This window comes from Phaseolus vulgaris, chromosome 3, assembly GCF_051622355.1.
Source record: "Phaseolus vulgaris cultivar YP4 chromosome 3, ASM5162235v1, whole genome shotgun sequence".
Classification (NCBI taxonomy): Eukaryota; Viridiplantae; Streptophyta; class Magnoliopsida; order Fabales; family Fabaceae; genus Phaseolus; species Phaseolus vulgaris.
This window is the reverse complement of record NC_143500.1, coordinates 47455001-47469610: the sequence shown is the minus strand read 5'-3', so window position 1 is coordinate 47469610 and position 14610 is coordinate 47455001. Positions and strand designations below refer to the sequence as shown.

The 14610-nt window shown below is 34.8% G+C and overlaps 1 protein-coding gene and 1 non-coding gene across 2 annotated transcripts; one reads left to right on the top strand and one right to left on the bottom strand.

Annotated features, from left to right (window-relative positions):
- Positions 1-4335: 4335 nt before the first annotated feature.
- On the bottom strand, positions 4336-5230 carry LOC137808151 (putative invertase inhibitor). Its single transcript, XM_090299733.1, has one exon. It carries the CDS (start codon positions 5198-5200, stop codon positions 4616-4618), a length of 585 nt encoding a protein of 194 aa, XP_090155859.1. The 5' UTR covers positions 5201-5230; the 3' UTR covers positions 4336-4615.
- Positions 5231-7275: 2045 nt separating this feature from the next.
- Positions 7276-7356, top strand: TRNAL-CAA (transfer RNA leucine (anticodon CAA)). Its single transcript has one exon. It is a non-coding gene; the product is annotated as a tRNA-Leu (tRNA).
- Positions 7357-14610: the final 7254 nt, after the last annotated feature.

The following is a 14610-nucleotide window of genomic DNA, read 5'->3' as shown; positions in this document are numbered from 1 at the left end:
ATTCTTAATTTTTCATTTAAATGCCTAGGTACTAAAAGAGATAAAAGAAACTAATATATAAATGATTTTTAAGTGTAAACGCTATAATTTTATCTTCTTCTTTTTCGTATAAATGGCAACGTAACCAAGTTGCTACTCCAAAGCTCTTCTTTTATATGCATTTAAGAGCAAATTCATTAATTCGTATGAAAAATGTTATTTTAAGAAATTCATAATAAAATTATAATTTTTTAAAATTTCTTGTCTTTACATGAATGGTTTTTTTTTATTAATTATAATCTGAAATAATTTACTATTGAGTTGTGAAAACTCTCTGAATACTCTGTACTAATGCCTTCAAATGACAGCCAAACCTGGTGCAGCCATCTGCATGCATTTAACCATGCCAACCCCCTGTTTTTAGCATGTGTATTAATATTAAAATATTTGACAACAATTAAATCATCAACATTATTATCCGTTAAATTTTTGGTAAGCTTACAACTACCAATGACCAGGGCTAATCCAGAAAAAGATGTTGCAAAGTCTCTTGATGCTCCCTGCACAAGCTGCAAACCAAGATAGACAAATGGAACACTGCCTCTAGAGAAACCAAGGTTTTGCACAATGGATTTAACAAACCGAGGTGAAGCTTTCATAGCAGTATAGAAATTGCTTTTCTCATTATTCACCCATTGTCCCCAAGCATAATCGTACTTTTTTAACAACATTTGTAAGTTTTTCAGATATATCATCAGCATATAACACGTGAAAAGGAACAAATTTACCGCTTAACCTTATCCTGCTTTGTATGGCACCAGAGGAAGACAACATCAAAAGAAGTTTACCAAGACCTTCAGCAATGCAGAACAATAAAGGAGAAAGATGACGAACACCATTATAACAACGTAAGAAGCCTGCCAGAATTTAGAATCGTTTTTATCCAACTGAAGAATCTAGTATCAAAACCAAAACCACTTAAAACAATAATAAGATCATTCCAATCCAAAGCATCAAAAGCCGTTTTATGTCCACTTTGACAGCCACACCACCTAAATATTTTTTATCTGAAAGATTAATAGCTTCCGAAGCAATAACAATGCATTTTTTCCGAAGCAATAACACTGCAATTTTTAAAGTTCTCCTACAAAACCATTCTTATTTTTGGTTATGATTCTACAAACAATAATAATAAGTGAAACGAAAATGAACTAAAACAATGGGTCAGAAATAAGTGACCTAGCAACATTGGTGATTCTAGGAATTAGGGTAAGAACATAAGAACTCATACAAGAGAATATCCAGTTTTGCATGAAACTTTGAAAGATATCTGCATAAACATCTTTACCATTTATATGCCAATAAATTTAATAAGAAAACACCAAAATCATCACGACTAGGAGCTCCATGCTTGTTCATACCAAAAACTGCAGCCTTCACGTCTTCTAAAGAGGGAAAGGCAGCTAACATGTGATTTTCCTCATCAGACACAAGTTGAGGAATGTATTCCTCATCAGACACATGTAATATCCTCCTTTACTTGAGTATTAACACTATACAAGCTTTACAATAATCAACAATATGCTTCTCAATCTGTTCATGATTCTCCAACACTATACCCTTATCATACAATTTTAAAATAGAAGAAAAGCACAAACCAATTAAGACTAGTTTTCTCCTTCCAAAAAACCTCCTTCAAATGCAAAGCTGCTTAAGTTTTTCCTGTACAAGCTTCTTCTGCTGCATCCTATCCTACGATTCCCCCAAACTGCTGCACTTGTTTTTGTATATATTGCAAATTTTGTTGTAACCGAGCCACTTGTCTATGCACATCACCCACAATACTTTTATTCCACTCAATCAAAGCAGCCTTAAGAATTTTAAGTTTCCTTTGGAGCACAAGCATTAGACAACCAAAAACATGTTGAGTCCATACCGATTGAATAATCTACTGACAATCCTCTCTCTCACACCACACCATGAAACGAAAAGAAGAATATTTCTGCAACACCAAATCCCCCATCTGCAGTAGAATTGGGTGATGATCAGAGTTACATCTACCAAAAGTACTACAACTTGTATTCTTGCATAAATCCAGGCAGGTTACATTGCAAACTGCTCTGTCCATCCTCATATCAATCCGTTGATTACCCTTACCCTTACCCTTACGCCGATAAGTCGAAGTAAAATCATGTTCATGAGTAGGAATATCCATCATATCATTTATGTTCATCTAATTCTTAAAATCAGCAAAGGATAGATCATAGAGCATTAGGAACATTACCTCCTCTTTTTTCTTCACTACTAAGAATAGCATTGAAGTCACAACACAACAAGCACCACCCGATTCCCCATGAATCTCTGCTGCAGCGCAGTCAAATTGTCCCAGAGAATTCATCTGTCAGTTTATGTATTGGCACCTTATACCACTGCTACATAAGTTTTTGGCCCTGCACATTCACAGAAAACAAAATGAACCAATAATTTGAGGACATCTACTCTATTTTATAATAGGCTCTGAAATAAAAACCAAATCCGCATTAGAATCTTTACAGATTTTTGTGAGGCAATTTTTCGTGTTGTTATTTGCTATGTCTCTAGCACTAAAGTACAGGCATTTAAAGTCCATGAACATGCTTTTTTGAAGCACCCTTCTAGGGATTTTTGTTCTTAAGAGGCCTCCCCTTCCTTTTTAACAACTTTTTGGAATGGAGTTTCCAACTCAGAATCAAATTCAATTTCACCTTCTCTATCAACCCGATCACCCCAAAACTTAGATAAAGTTTTAGTATCCAGCTGCAAAACCAAAGAAATTTGGTGTGCTTCCTCCTTCTTATCAGTAGCAGGCTCCTCTAAAATCTGTGATTCTTGCACAATTTCCACTTCACAGTCATTCATCAGAGGACTCAGTACATTCAACCTCTGCTGCTGTATATCTTGTGAATCCTGATCCAGAGCAACAGTAGCAGGGTTCTGCATTTTCTGCATCTCTTCGACCCTCTGATCACTCTGAATTAGAGGCATATTATTCGTATGATTCACCACTTCAATCACATTCTGAAATATTTGCCTATCAGCACTCATCAGATTAACCTCCAACAAACTGCTCTCAGTATAGGCATGTGCATTATTCTGAAGAATATATTACCATTTTGCTGAACATGTGCCTCACCCAGTATCAGTTTGCTATTATTCTTTTAAGGTGCTACTATATGGTATTTAATTAAAAAATATTAATAATTTCTTAATCGAACACTTTAATATATATTGATCTCCTTTTAGTATATATATTTCTTATATAAAAAAGTTAGAAGTGTCGAGTTTTTTTATGGTTTATTGGATAATTTTTAGTTCTTTTATATTTTTCAAGCTTTCATTGTTTATTTATATAAACTTTAAGAAAATTATTTTTTGGACCCTGGGGTCAATCTATTCGCGCAAGAGTTAAATAAACTTAATAATTATTAAATAAATAAATATAAGATTAACTCAATAGTAAGAATAGAAGGAAAAGAATGAATCTTAGAATTGAATCATCTCACTAACAAAAATCAACATATTAACAATTAAATTTAGAGATAAAAAGACTACCAGCAAAAAAATATCTCTAATAAATTAAAATTCATTATATATGTATTAATATTTATATTTCTTTTTATTAATACCAATTATTTAAAATATTTTTAAGTTTAATTACCCTTTTAATTTCTATATTAAGAGGGTAAAATTTAATTTCGTTAGTATGTTTTTAAAATGTTCAGTGTGTTTCCAATTTTTTTTAAATAATTTAATATAATTTTTTTTAGATTGTCTTCAATGGCTTTATCTGAGTAATGAATTGGCACACAGTGTCATACATATGTATAGTTTTGTTTGGAACACGTAAATTGACATTGTGTTTATTATTATATAGAAATAAATAAAAATAAAATATAACCTTAGAAATATTCTATTAAAATCAATAAAATTTAATATTTTTTATCTTAAAAAAACTTAAATGGCACTTAAGAAAACAAAGAAGATAACATATTTATATGTTTAATTTAAATATATTAATAAAAAATAAAAATAAAGAATAATGTATATTTGTCTGAGATAGAATTGTGTTCCTTATTTTGGTTTAAATAGTAATATTATCACGTTAATTAGTTAATGACAGAATATCGAAATGTATCTTAATTAGTTATAACTTATGTATAACTAGATGGAAGAAGTTAAACTATTAAAAAAGTTAAATTTTGGTGAAATGTTAAAAAAGAAAAGTAAAAAATTTATAATAAATACACCTTTCATTCAGTAATGTGTGCTAGAAAGAAAGTGAGAGAATAAAAAAGAAAAAAAAAAGAAAAATAATTATTTACTATCATTAAGAATTTTATTTTATTTATTTATTATTATTACATACGTAAAGATTAATCTTTTTACATGATGACAAAATTTTCTCAAAAGTCGCACTGCTAAAAGAAAAATTTCTAATAAAAACTAAAAAAAAAAGTATACATATAAATCTCTGTCTTCTTCCTTAATCTCTTGAGATACAATGTTTGACACTCTTATTATCCATTTTGAGATACGAATATAACGGTCTCATTTTATAAAGATGAACACATGATAGAAGACCAAATTTACGCGTGGATCAATTCAGAAGGTGCGTAGGGGTAGCCAAATGGATAATGCAAAGCGCAATCCCACATAACTGGAAGAGATTATAATTCTCCTGTGTCAAAGGAGAAACTTCACCTCTCTCTGTGAAACCTTGCTGGCATGTTGATGCTGCTTCCATAACTGAACTCATCCACGTCCTAGTTACATCATAGTTCCCAGACAAGAAAACCCCCACGGAGTTCACTATTGTCCATGCTGCATCAGAGTACAGTTCCAGGCAATCTGTTAAGCCCCCCAAAGCAAAGCTATCAAGGCTTGTGCTATCCAATAGCTTCTCTATTGTTGCCAACGTGCTAGTCACATTCTCTAGTGCTAGCTCCATTGCCACCAGCGCTAACCCTTCAAGATTTGCAGAGTGACTCACTGGAACTACCGGAAGAGAAGTTGAGCATAGGCCATAGCTCAAGATGATAGATTGGTTGGAACATATTTCGCAGGTTTGGTCGATTATGTCCTTGGGTACTATCGAGGTGGAGCTTGTTTCAAGGGAGAGTGTGATGACAAATAAAAAAAAAAGGGTGAAAGAGAAGAGCAGGGAAGAAGGGTGAAACATCATTGGTTTGGTATGTGAAAGTGGTGTGTGACTGTGATTGTTGTTGGTGCATGCAAAGCTATATATAAATACATGGTTCACGTACGTGAAGGGATAGCAGGAAGTTTCCTTAACGGCTTTTTATTTGTTGCTTGATCACAAGAGAGTACTGTTTTAGCATTTACATTGGTTTGTTATTTAGGAGGAGTGTTTTCTGGGTACTTAGTTAGCTCTTTCAGCAGCTGTGAAATAGTAGGGTTCGTTGGTAATTTCGTGGGAACCATTTTAACTGCGGAAGCTTCGTGAGGTCACAGTGATGACAGATTCAGTACGGACGAAAGGATCGTGCAAGAACCTACCTTTTTTCTTTTTATTAAATTCTATTTCAGATTTTTCAAATAGTTCTACAAATTACATTTTTATTTTAGGATGAAAGATCATTTTATCCATGAAATGTATTGTTATCACATTCATTTCGAAAGAAAGAATTAAAAAGAATTTCTAAAAGTGCAAGTAAGTGTTGTTTAAGTCCTTAATTAAGCTTTTTCATATGAGTTCCTAAATATAACCACACTTTATGTTTTTGATTCATAAGGATAATATTTTTAAGTCGTACATTAAAGGTTAGAATAAAGTGAAGGGCAATTTACGCTTCTTTTAGATTATTTTAAACTTTTAAATTGTAGATATTATTTTGTTAATATCAAAATAACCTTTTAATAATTTTCAATGGAGTAATTTTTTTTCGTTTAATTTAGTCGCTTAGATTTGTAAAACTATCAATTACTTTCTATCAGACATAAACTAATTTCAAAGACCTGTCTTTTTTATTTAGAATCAAATAAAAAATAATTTAATATGTGAATCTATAATAAAAAAATTAACATAATTCAAAGACCTCTTTAGTTTAGAAATCAAATTAAAAATAATTTAATTTTCTTAACCGTCCATAGGTCAAATCGGATATGTAATTATTGGAATAATTGTTGGAGACTCCAATGGTGGATATGCAAGCATGATAACTTATATGCTGTTCTATATCTCGATGAATCTAGGAACTTTTGCTTGCATTGTATCATTTGGTCTACGTACCGGAACTGATAACATTCGAGATTATGCAGGATTATACACGAAAGATCCTTATTTGGCTCTCTCTTTAGCCCTATGTCTCTTATCCTTAGGAGGTCTTCCTCCACTAGCAGGTTTTTTCGGAAAACTTCATTTATTCTGGTGTGGATGGCAGGCAGGCTTATATTTCTTGGTTTCAATAGGACTCCTTACAAGTGTTGTTTCTATCTACTATTATCTAAAAATAATCAAGTTATTAATGACTGGACGAAACCAAGAAATAACTCCTCACGTGCGAAATTATAGAAGGTCCCCTTTCAGATCAAACAATTCCATCGAATTCAGTATGATTGTATGTGTGATAGCATCTACTATACCAGGAATATCAATGAACCCTATTATTGAAATTGCTCAGGATACCCTTTTTTAGCTTCTAGAATCTATTTCTTAGTTCAACTCTTACCTTACTAACTGGAATCAAAGAATTAGTAGATATGCTCCGCCCAAAATGGCAATGGGCTAGGGTTATGAACTTAGAATCGAAAATCTGATGATCGAGTCGATTCCATGATTCTAAGTTCATTCTATACCGGACCCAACCGAAATGGGGTTATATACATTCTCATTATGAGAAGGGGTCATTCGAGCGTATCTAAATAGATACTATGTTTACATATAGATCTCTGCGTCCATTCTATTTAGGATTAGGAATAGGTGTAATCGAACCTGTTTTTCACATATCTCTCATTCTTTAGGACCCTATTCAATTCATCTCTTTGGGCTTCTATTGAATCGATAAATAGGTTGAATTAGTCCATTTTTTTTTTTGATAGAATATCTATCTATATCTATCTATATAGATAGATAAGATATCCTCTGGATAATTCAAATCGAACCAATTGGATGTCCGACTCGGACCTATATGACATGACCAATCAATAAAAAGACTCTAACACTCTACCTTTGTCATATATTCCATACATCAAACTAAATAGATATCATATTCATGGAATACGATTCACTTTCAAGATGCCTTGGTGGTGAAATGGTAGACACGCGAGACTCAAAATCTCGTGCTAAAGAGCGTGGAGGTTCGAGTCCTCTTCAAGGCATAATATTGAGATCTCTTATTGAATTGGAATAAGTTCGACAGCGAATCACGAAATCTTGGTGATCTTCTCTATCTAATGAATGGGTAATCTGTTTTGAAATCGTCCGCCCTGCACCCTACCCTCCCCGAGGAGTATATGCTTCAACAAGAATCACACAGGGGTAGATTGATACAATAAAAACCTCTGGGAAAATACCCACTCGTAGCCCAGCGGGCGGATAAAGTACATGAAATAGTTCGTTTTAGGAATTGGCGACTTACCCATTCAATGACTTTGGCACCGGACGTTCCCAAAATGGATAGTGTACTTTCGGGTCGGGTGAATTCAAAATATAGACGCCTGTTGGCATTCCAACCTTTCTTCTCCTTTCAGGGCCTATCCGAAAAAAAAAAAAAAGAAAATTCAATACTTCTTGGTTGTGAATATCTGAATAGGACAAACCGCCCCGTGGATCTCTTTGCTTCGGAACAAAACAATTCGAATTAGGCTCGGTCAACTGGAATGTGTATTATCGATATAGGGGATCTTTCAATTGAGAAGATCCATCGACCTGAGACGAAGAGAAAGAAAGGTCTATCTATTTTTTTTTTTTGAGTGATTCAGTGAAACCAATGATTCGTTATTGGAGCAGATAGCAACAACTATCTCATCTGGGAAAAGCCATCTTTTTCTCAACAATGTCTTTGTCATTTGATCCAATAGCGCTTCGTTAGATAGGAACAGATTTGATAAATATTGATAACTCTCAGATAGAGTATTAGAAGGGAAAAATCCTTTAGATGATGAACTATTGATTCTAAGCCATCTCTGGCAATGAATCAACAATTCAAAATGCTTTTCTTGCGTATTCTTGATAAACCAGTGTTTATATATAGATGTAGGAAGATCTGTTTGGGAAGTAAGAAGTTCCCTTGACATCTCTTCATCTGTAAAGAATTGTCGATGTGAAAACACAGAGACAAAAGGCTGATCTTTGAATAGGAAAAAGAGTGGATCCGCGGGGTCCCAAATGAATTGGCTTATTCGAAAAAAGCCCTGTTCTTTGGAAGATCTATCTCGTGTCTGGTACTGCATGGTTCCACCCTGCAAGAACTCTGAATCATTCTCTTGAAGCTCATCCTCTTCATCATAAATGATCCGCTTGTCCCGAAATGACCTGGCCCAATAGGGAAATCCCAATGAATTGGGCCTTTCAATACAATCAAATAGAAAGCCCCAAGGGCGCCATATTCTAGGAGCCCAAACGATGTGATTGAAAAAATCCTCCTCTATCTGTTGCGGGTCGAGGACTCCTCCCCGTTCTTCAAACTCCGATTCATATTTTTCATAGAGAAATCTCTGATCAACGATAGAATAAGATCCATTTTGAATCCTATTTAAGGGATTCCTTGGTTCGGACCGAAGAAGCAATGTCACTCGATCCTTATCAAACTGACTGCAATCTTTTTCTGTACGTGAGGATCCCACCAGAGCGCCTTCTACTTCTAATAGGCCATGAACTAGATCAGAATTATTCTCAACGAGTCCATAAGATGTGATCCCATTTTTTTCATCAGGTCCGGGTAGAGACCAAAGGTCTTGAGCGACCGATCCGGCAGAACAACTCAAAAGGTAAAGAAGTATCGTTAATTTCTTCATACTCGTTCCAAGTTCGAAGTACCATTTGTACAAATAAGAATCCCCCCCGTCACATGATTTCTTCTTCATATAGATAGAGATAGGATCTATGGAGCAATTACTTAGAAGTACATTTTGTGAAACAGCCCTTCCTATCTGATAGAAAAGGATCCCATGATCCTGAACCGATCTTACCTGAGATCGGAAATCCCAAGTTTGTCTATGAAGAACAGAGCTAATTATATTAGTGTCTATGATGGATTTTTTTTGTATAATACTAATCGATAGGGCCTCATTGTTAAGTGCTACAAGATCTCGTACATTTGAACCCATCGTTGTGGACCCGAATCCATTAGTATGGGACATTTTCTTTTCCAAGTGAAATCCCCTAGTATATGAAAGAGTGAAAAAGTGTTTTCGTTGTTGTGGAATAAGAAGCCTTCGTATCTTAATGCATGTATTGAATTGATTCGGAGCTATTAGAGCTGGATCTACTTTTTGGGGAATATGAGTCGAAGCAATAACAAGAATATTTCTAGTGGAACATCTTTCACAATCCCTGGAGAGATAGTTCACTAAAAGACCGAGGGATAAGTAATTCGACTCATTCACATCCAGATCATGAATGTTAGGAATCCATATTATGCAAGGAGACATTGCTTTTGCTAATTCGAAGTGAAAGGTGATATAAAATCGGTCTATTTCTGGCATCATATCCATAGTTAGCGTATTCATCATAGTTAGAAGCTCCAGCTCTATATCAAGGTCACGGTCGATATCGTCACTATCGTCACTATCATCAATATCGTCACTATCATCAATAAGAAAACCCTTAGGCTTGTTATCCAGGAACTTGTTCAGAAATACTGTAATGAAAGGAACATAGGAGTTTTTCGCTAGGTATTTGACCAAATAGGATCGTCCAGTTCCTATAGAACCTATCACTAAAATACCCCTACTAGGGGGAGGTAGGGCTAAGCGGAGCGAAAAGGGTTTTCCATGAGATGGGAAATGAAAACTATTAGCCCCCCACAAGGTTTGTGAATAAGTAATTGTCTGATAATTAGCAAGGAATATATGTCTTTCTACTAAACAGGATGTATTGAATTCATAAATCATTAGATACTTTTTATGAATGTCAACTAAGTATCGTAAGTAAATTGCTCCCGGTTGTTCACTTATTTGATAACCAGAGTTATTCTTTGATAAAAGATCACTATGAGTAAGACTCAATAGAATTTGATCAATCCTTTTTTCTGTTGTTAAGGTAGAAAACTGAACCAAGAATTCTTTTTCTTTATCATCAATCGAATCAGTGTTCGAGACCCAGGATTCTATTTGATCATCAATCCAATCACCATTCACGTTTTTTATTTTTCTTATCAAGGAATAGATTGCTTTACTTGGATGACTTAGATGTCTCGTATTTCTCGAAAAAGCGATTCGATTGATGGGATTTGGTATAATACTTATGAGATCGATGAGATTCCAAGATTTATTCTTAGAACGTATGGATTTGACCCCATAAGCGGGACCACCACCCCATAGCATGTTGCCACCAAAAGCAAAACTCCGTATTTCTTCTAGAGAATCTCCTAATTGTTCCAGAGCAACTAGAAAGAGATTCTTTAACCAGAAAGAATTCAGTTCAGATGTAGGATACCTATCCAGAAGTTTTCGCAACTCAATCATGTATGATGGAATCATCAAAGATTTTACCTTTTCGAACTCTGTCTGTAACTCACTATAGACTCGAGAAACAAAGAGAAGATGTGTACGAACGAGATATCCAGCAACAAGGAGAAGGAAAAGGATTGAATAGAAGAACTCCTGAACATTTAGCGATCTCAGATGTGTCGATATCAATAGTAACTCATTATTTCGATGAGTCATTTCTTCGGACAGAAGAAGATTATGGAAACAATTACCCGGAATCTCACTTATCAGATTCCATTGTGGAAGACACAATGGAATCTGACGAATTCGCCATAATATATCTGACCCATGCATAATATCATGAAAAATGGATACAAATTTTTGGCTGCTACTTAGTATCGGCAATAGGTCTGAAAAAGTATCTAAAAATATGAAATTTAGATATTTGTACCCCGTCGAGGTAAGGAACCATGGTATATATGTTTGGAATAGATTCCATTTTGAGAGAGTTGAAAAAACACTATCTTGTTGAAAGGTTCTATACATCTGACCTTTCTCAAGGCATTTTTGTAGACAAGAACTCCGTTTTTTCCTTTTTTCGGATGGTAAATATTTCTCAGAACATGGAGTGTGAATCCAACCCATGTTTGAATTGAAATTGAGATACTGATACAAGTTCTTCCCTTCTGAATCAGGTATATTCATATCTGAAAGAGGTTGACAATAAGTTTTTTCAAAATGGACTATTTGTCCCTCTGTTAGAGGTGTTCCAGAAATGTCTGCGATCGAGTAAATAGCTCCACGAACGAATGGATCGTATCGAATTGGAAAATGGAAAGATTTGTAGAAGTTATACCCTTCGTCGCCACTTTGCGGAAAATCGTTAGGTATCAATATGTTAGATACCTGTAACTCGATTGGTGAAATAGTATCTCTCTTCAAAAAAGCATGTTTTTTTTGACCATCGCAAAAAGAAAAGATTTTGTTGCGAATGAACAAGATTTTGAGGAATTGTCCATACGTAAAATCATAATTATTGATACGGGCCTTTTCCACATAAAAAGGGAATCTTTTGTTACAATAGAAGCAGAAGTGATATTGATTATTCAAGAATCGAAGTTGATTTGCTTTATAAAAATAGTATATCAATGAACTTCTATGAAATGGTTTCACGGGATTCAGCCAATTGTCTGGATCGTGGGATATCATTGAGAAATAGGAATCTGTGTTATCAAAAGATTTCCTGCGATTCTTTCTAGTATGGAATGAGTCAATCATCCACTTTGGTATCTTATTGAACAAAAATGGTGATATTGTTCCTCCATTGATCAAGAATTTCGATTTTTGGGAAGTATCTTGGTCATCCAATAATAAGGGTTTCCTTTTTTTCAAATGAAAGATTTGAAGACCTATTGATTCTAATAACTGATTACAGAGTGGATCATTCGGACCTTTCAATTCATAGATGTGGATCTCGGACCTATGAATGGAGATACCCCCAAAACTCACAAAGAAAAAAGAAGGAAGTGAGTTAGACAAAAAGAGAAGAAACTTGGGCAAAAAAAGAAGTAACTTGGACAAAAATAAACAAAGTGACTTAGACAAATCTTTTTTGTCGATAACCTCAGACCAATCAATCGAATATTGATTAATATGTAATCGATCGAACACTACTTGAAGGCTATTCTGCTCAGAAATGAAATAGTCCAAATGTTCCTGGAAATTCTTGCTCCCATTGGACCATTTGTATCTATATGCATTAGGATCCCAATTCATAGATCTCTCCGTTCGAGAAATCAAAATAAGAGGATCGAACCATTTCTTCTGACTCTTTTTCAAATTTGAGAAATGTTGGTTGATCGTGTATTTCATTCTAGTTCGATGATTCAGAGTATCATTTCCTATTTGATACCTTTGAATTCCATATTCGAAGTTGCAATTGAATCGATTCAATACATTTCTTATGTAAACATGGGTGCTATATTGGATTTGAATCAGATTTCGGATCAATCTATATTGATTGACTGCCTCCATTATGTTGTTGCTAGCAAATACAACTATTTTAGGTTTTGGATCTTCCAAATTATTCCCGCAAGAGGTCTGGACCCATTTTTTTATGATCCTTCGATAAAAAGATTCATTCTGTTCATAAAAAAGAGGAGGTAGAACCAATAAAGAGTGCTTTTTCGATTCATCCCTGGAGTTCAATAACTCATTCAAGAAATGTTTTTGATCCAATCCGGAGGAATCAATAGAAAAATCAAATTCCTTATGATACACCAGATCCGGCTCGGTTATTGATAGAGTGAATAGATCTGCCATTTCTTGAAATAGATCTTCTGATTCAAAATCGTGGTGTAACGTGTATCTCCCCCTGTTCCGGTCATGGAATAGATGAAAGAAACCCCAAAATGGATTTTTGTTCAAGAATGAAATCTTATTGGAACTGTCCAATTCATCCTTTGGAACCATATCACATCCTCGATAGGATGAAATAGGATGAATTGAGACGGTATTTTGTAAGTACATAATTATCTTGAATAAATTCACTATTTCTTTCTTTTCCGATCGCCTGGAAAGAGCAAGATGTTTCTTTTGTTCTTTTTTCAACAATTTCTGATCTCTAGTAGACCTATCAGTAGGATTCGAACCCAGATGAAGTTCTGACCATCTGTCAGAGAAAAAAGAACGAGTGGCTCTTGCAGGATTCCCAAGAAATTCTTCGATTTCTTCCGGAAGCAGATGATTATTCATCTGCTTCTCACGTTCCATGAATAGTCGGCACATTGAGGAATATCCAGAAAGGTTTTTAAGGAATCGCTCTGATTCTATCTCTGTTCGTTCCGTTTGAAGAAAGGAAGGATCCCAACAAAGAATCGATCTTTCTTTTAGTTGTTGAATCTCTCTTTGATTGATCAATGTGTGATATTTCGAATCCTCATTCCTAATGGAATCGAAAGAATCCTTGGATTGATCAGAAGATCCTTTCAATTGGCTAGAATCCGTTACTTGAATGAAACTAGATCTCGTGGAATCATATTGAAGATTTGATGATACATTCCGTACCTTGCTAAAAAACCGATCCTTGTTTCCCAACCACACATTGTCTAACCAAATCCAATTCTCTTGTGACATGTTCCTCAAAAAATCCGATTCGTGCGGACTCTTCCCCCAACTAACGAAGAGATCTTGACGGAATTGCCACATATGAAATTGAGCACAATTTTGCAAAGAAATAGCCCGCTTGTTTCTCAAGAAGAGATGCGAAACATGCTCAATATCATTTGATTGAATAATTGACCCAGTCCCTTGTTGTTTGAAGAAACCCTCCACTTCCTTTGGTATTTTTTCACGAAAAGCAAACATGAGATAATAAATCCAGTCTTTCACTAAGATTTCGAATAGCTGTCCCGAATTCAAGTTGATTATGTTTCGCCTCTTTCTCGGGGAAAGACGATCAAAAAATTCCCAATCATGGTCCTTACGGATCGGATCATCCATATAATATACAAAAAGGAACTCCAGATATTTGATATCTTTCTCTTTGAATGAGATCTCAATTCCAGCGATGGTTTCATTAGATATCTTACAACTAGAATAGCTCTTTTTTCCTATCCAGTTCCTCCACCACCGCGAACCCCAGTTAAATTCAGGCATGATATACTTTTTAGTTATTGGGAGAACCCGAGTACTCTCTTTCGGATCCAGGAAAGAACTCTCAGAGATCTTTTTTCCTTTTGGAAGATACAGGAGCGGAACAATCAACCTATTGATATTGGAAGACTCAGATGATTCTTCCAATGTATCATTTTTGGGTCCAATGGAATTCATAGGTATAGGAAGAAGCCTTGTCAAATAGGGATTTTTTCTTTCGACCATTTTTCGATTGTTAATACGATATATAAGGACCGCTACTACAAAGAGTACTACATACTTGATCGTGAAATATCGATTGCTTGTTGAACCCTGTGAATTGCGTGA

Excerpts from the sequence above, each read along its gene's own strand:
- LOC137808151 (XM_090299733.1), bottom strand. The coding sequence starts at position 5,200 with ATGATGTTTCACCCTTCTTCCCTGCTCTTCTCTTTCACCCTTTTTTTT.